Below are 5,694 nucleotides of genomic sequence, written 5' to 3'. Positions count from 1 at the left end.
TGAAAGCCCACAATGTATGTCAGAAAAAATATTAAAGTTCCGAAGTTTTAAACCACACTGAACTGGTGGGGACAGTGTCATTGACTGATGACTTGTCAAATTACAGATTTTGTATTTACTCCTTTGTCAAATGTGAGCTAACCATGTCATTGATGGTATTTTTTCTCTTAATGTTTATAAATTGATGTGTTCATTTCATAGTTTTTTGTTCATGTTGTATATGTTCTAGATTGGCATGATTTTTCCGAGGGCTCCATCAACGTTAAAGAAAACCCAGTAGACAAAAGAAGACCATGCATTTTCATCGGCAGGCACTTTTTTGAGGATAAAGAATATACTGCCTGTGAGATAAATATACATCTTAAACAGGCTGAATATGGTCCTGGAGTAATGGTAACAAGGAAGTTGAAAGGTGACACACAATGTAATACTAGAATTACAACTAGATGTGTGGTAGTGTATAAAGACACCTTTGCACAAATGGAGCAGACAATGATACACACAGGTTTGTGAAGTAACTTTATACATGTGTTTATATTTTAAGCTCACATTTGGTATATACATACCAATGTGAGCTTAAAGCATTAGTCCGTGTCCGCCTTTGCGCTTGATATCTGGTGTTATGCTGTGTACCTCTTTCAGACCATTCATGTCTATAGTAGCTTCAGAGACAATTGTCTCTATTTGTAAAAATTCAGGCATAAAGACTGTTTTATGGCTATACGAGAACATAAATAAAGAATGAAAGGCACATATTAATACGTCTTATGTAGGGTATCTTTTGACAGACTGTTCTAATGGCTATTTTCATTCATTATAGCAATTTATGGTGGTGAATTTGCAAGTGAAGCCGACATGGATGAGAGAAAAACAGATAGAGATGATGACATCACAAAACCTGAAAGTCAGAATGCTACTGATGAAACGGAAGAGGGCGAAGACAGTCAACCTGCCAACATGGATGAGAGAAAAACAGATAGAGATGATGACATCACAAAACCTGAAAGTCATGATGCTACTGATGAAACGGAAGAGGGCGAAGACAGTCAACCTGCTGCCGAGAACATATTTGAAGACAATGACGGTGACATTGCTGCTGAACACACTGGAAAAGACAAAGACGACAATGATGGTCAGGATGGCAGTAGGATGAAGCAAAAGAAAAAAAAGACCAAGGCAAAGAAAGCTTTAAAGAAAAGGCCATGTATGTTTAAAGGTGGCAGTGCAACCGGACGTAAACAGTGTGAGAAATAGCCTGCCCGCCACAGTGTATTAATTATTTTAGTTATTTTAGTTGCTTTCTCATGAAGGAATGCTCTTAGCTACTTTTTGTTGTTGTTGTTTTTCAGTAGGTAAATTTTACTGTAGCTATACTAAAGAACCACAATTGTCCCATCTGTGGCTGAAAGGTATACAGTCACCTCTAAACTACATATATCCATATATAGTTAAAAGGGCTTTCCATCGCATTCAAAATGGACATGTGAGGGCGCTGTTTTTAAAAAGTGCCACCCGCTTAAAATCTGTGATTGGCTAGATCATGACTTTCCATGGTAAATGTGGCTAAATTTTAATAGGTGACAGTATACCTTTAACTGACCATTGTAACAATCTTAAATTAGGTGCTCAGTGGAGTTAAACAACATTGTACTAGCAGAGACTCTGTCATCCTTGAAGACTTTTGTATCTCATTTTAATGACATCCTAAGTACTGTACATCAAAATAACTCGTGCAAATCTACTTATTAGTCATAGGGCAAAGGGAAGGTACCAAAAGGTTGAAATCTTATAAACTTTTCTTGTTAGTGTTGTAAAATAACACAGTTTTTTACCTTCTCGTGTCTATTTATAGACAGAGAAGGTATTAGAGTTGAAAACCAGTATGCTGGTGTCAACTTCTTCCGTCTGTCAAGACTTCCGTCTGTCAAGATCCGTTGACGTCATGCTATCGTGATGGGTCATATCATAAACTGGTGGGGGTGTTTATGGCTCAGGTTGAGGTATAGGAGAACGATTTTGAGCTGTGACAAAAATCAAAAGGGACTTAGCGGTATAGCCACAGTGTTAAGCCTTTCTCCAAGGTTTCTTAGTTGACTACGATCTATTACAGACTACTGAGCTGACGTTAGGGGTACTCACTTGTGTTTGCTCACTCTGCGCGCCAGTGTTTGGTACTGAGTTGCGTGGATATTCCCTCATGGCCTCACGTGATATGGGCCTGTTGCATAAACTGCAGATGATCATATGCCTCTGAGTCTGAAAACGGTCATTGTGTAAGCCTGTCGGCATTTTCCTTGCATTTTTTCTCATTTAATTTTGCAAAATATCGGCGAGTACCTCAATATTTCAAGATAACTCTTTCTTCCCAATCGTTTCCTGGAGTTTCAGAGTCATATGAACGAAAATGAGTGAAAGTTTTAGACAGGAAAATCGGACGTCGGCCATGTTCATTGTTTACAGTACAATCAGAAGTTTATGTGGAGGAAATAACTAACAAACACTGTTCGTGATGCCCGCCCTCTAGAGGCAGACCTTCCTATATGAAGTACCACATTTGATGCTTGTGGAAAGCTTGACCACACAAAGGAGCATTTAAACATTTAGAAAATGACAGATTGAAGGTATTCTGAAAATGTCAAATACTGAGGAAAAATGCGCAAATATTCAAAATAAACAGGTTAACTGACTGGTCAGCTATAAAAAACAATGAAAATGTTTATGATCAAAAGTTTTTGAGATGCGCACATTTTAACAAATACAGAAATTATTAACATTATAAATATAAGACCAAACTATTTTTTCAGGGATGGGACAGGTTGGAAATGAGGGGTGAGAGACAAAGGCACTTCTATTGCTGCATGTGGATGCAGCCACACCATTTCATTTACAGCATACTTATTCACTGTGTTGTGTTCAAGTTCCATATTGTACTGACTGTCATACAAGGATAACATAAGCAAATCAAATCAAATTAGAAAAGGATCAATGCTGTTGTGTGGATTTTGCTGAACATGGCTGATTTTAATATTTCGCCCTATATATTTGGTATCCGGCAAAGGCATATTTTGATGTAAAGTCAAAATTAACACTACATTGCTGACAATATATGTTACCGTTTCTGCATGAACTTTTCTTTTTTTAATTAAAGTATAGTAGTACTTCGAACAGATTAACAATTATCGTGATGTCAACCCATAATTTTACATCACAAAGACAGTAATTCTGCCAATTTGTTTTGTTTTTCAGTCATTTTATGAATTTTGCACTGCACAAGATGATTGAACAAATTGCAATGTGTGAATTTGTAAACTCAAACTTTCAAAGAATAAAAATCCTTTGGTCACAGATTAAATTATTTATTTGAAAAGAAATTTACTCTTAAACATTTTTAGCATATATTCTTTACACGGTCATGTATTTCAAGGAAAATATGCCTATTAAAAACAGTAATTTCTTCACTTTCAATTTTTTTTCAATACTATGACAATTATCAGCCATGAGGTTTTACAAACACAAGACCAGATAAGCGTTTTTCATCATTTTCACAGGACTCTTTGGAAAATCCATTAAAAACAGTTAAAAGTGACTTAAAATGATCACTTGGTATACATTTAATTTACAGATGCCAGGTTGTGTATATCACATGCACTCAGGTCAGTAGGGAAGTGCGTCATTACTATTTTGGACTGTTAATTCTTATTTCTGAATTATTTAACTTTTTTCCACATTGAACTATCTTTAGGCAGTTTATACTGTAGCTTAGAATATTTTTGATTGATGTATTTAATCATCTTTGGGTTAATATCCCACCTCATGCCCCTACATCATCAACTATTTACCAACAACTTCGTGCCAACAACCAATTACCTGACCTGGCCACACATTAGAGAAGGTACAGCGTCATTGACGATATTTTCTATTCATAAAATGATTGTAAGCTGTTGCAGTTGAACTCATATGGATATTTTAACTGATAGTGTTGTATTGAAATGGAACCTGGCTGAAAAGTACATTCATGTTTTGTCATTTCTTTTTTGTGAACTCAAGAGCAAACAAAAGAGGGAGCTCAGTCAGTACTGTCAACTATCTATAAAATCTCGACATTTTAGTCATGTACTAATGCATAATTGCAAAACTTCAGTTCTGGTCACTTTTCACAATAAAATACTTTTAAATTTCACAATACATTTGTGAAAGCTTTGCATATGTATGTATGTATGTATGTATGTATGTATGTATGTATGTATGTATGTATGTATGTATGTATGTATGTGTATGTATGTATGTATGTATGTATGTATGTATGTATGTATGTATGTATGTATGTATGTATGTATGTATGTATGTATGTATGTATGTATGTATGTATGTATGTATGTATGTGTGTGGTATGCATGTATGTATGTATGTATGTATGTATGTATATATGTGTATGTATGTATGTATGTATGTATGTATGTATGTATGTATGTATGTATGTATGTATGTATGTATGTATGTATGTATGTATGTATGTGTGTGTATGTATGTATGTATGTATGTATGGATGTATGGATGTATGTATGTATATATGTGTGTATGTGTATGTATGCATGTGTGTATTGTGTATGTATGTATGTATGTATGTATGTATGTATGTATGTATGTATGTATGTATGTATGTATGTGTGTATGATGTATATATGTATGTATGTATGTGTGTGCATGTATGTGTGTATGATGTGTATGTATGCATGTATGTATGTGTGTATATGTATGTATGTATGTATGTATGTATGTATGTATGTATGTATGTATGTATGTATGAATTTATGTATGTATTTATGTGTATGTATGTATGTATGTATGTATGTATGTATGTGTATGTATGTGTGTGTGTATGTGTGTGTGTATAAAAATAATCGCAATCATACCAATCCATAATCCAATAACACTAGGTCAAAATTTGTAAGACAATAGTTGTAAACACAGACACAAAACAGCACAGAACAGACAGTAAATAGACGGTACAAACAAAGTCAAATTCATGAAAGAAAGATATATGGACCTCTGGCCAAAAGACCAAGAAGTGATGTCAGGTGTTTCGAAAATAGTAAGCGCATCCTGCCCCACATGTGGCACCCGCCATATATCAATCTGTAAGTCAGATAGGTAGTGGTCACTAACTAAGGCCCAATGTCACCGATGCCATCAGTGATCATTTGTCGAAGAGAGATATTGTATTTATCTACCAGCTTGCGATACCTGCCAAAAAAGCGTTTGAATGTAGAGACAAGTCTTGCTTTGGTGTAACCTTGATTTAACAGTTTGAAAGAGAGATGGCCATGTCTCTCTACAAAATCACCATATGAACTGCATGCTCTTGCATATCGTATAAGCTGGGAATGTATGTGTGTGTATGTGTGTGTGTATGTATGTATGTATGTATATAGTATGTATGTATATGTGTATGTATGTATGTATGCATGTGTGTATGTGTGTGTATGTATGTGTGTACATGTATGTGTGTATGTATGTATGTGTGTATGTATGCATGTATGTATATGTGTGTGTATGTATGATATGTATGTATGTATGTGTGTCAAATGGCAAAAAAGTTGAGAGCCTCTTAAAGTTAGCATTTTGTGTGTATATATGTGTGTGTGTGATATTTGATATGTGTGTGTGTTGAATTTGTCGAAAAATATCAATTTT

The 5,694-nt window shown here is 34.9% G+C and overlaps 1 protein-coding gene across 1 annotated transcript; it reads left to right on the top strand.

Moving 5' to 3' along the window:
• Positions 1-245: 245 nt before the first annotated feature.
• On the top strand, positions 246-4,185 carry LOC139122152 (uncharacterized). Its single transcript, XM_070687570.1, has 2 exons — positions 246-505; positions 821-4,185. Exons 1-2 carry the CDS (start codon positions 391-393, stop codon positions 1,252-1,254), a joined length of 549 nt encoding a protein of 182 aa, XP_070543671.1. The 5' UTR covers positions 246-390; the 3' UTR covers positions 1,255-4,185.
• Positions 4,186-5,694: the final 1,509 nt, after the last annotated feature.

Source organism: Ptychodera flava, chromosome 21, assembly GCF_041260155.1.
Source record: "Ptychodera flava strain L36383 chromosome 21, AS_Pfla_20210202, whole genome shotgun sequence".
Classification (NCBI taxonomy): domain Eukaryota; kingdom Metazoa; phylum Hemichordata; class Enteropneusta; family Ptychoderidae; genus Ptychodera; species Ptychodera flava.
The sequence above is the reverse complement of the archived record's forward strand: the minus strand, read 5'-3'. Positions and strand labels throughout refer to the sequence as shown.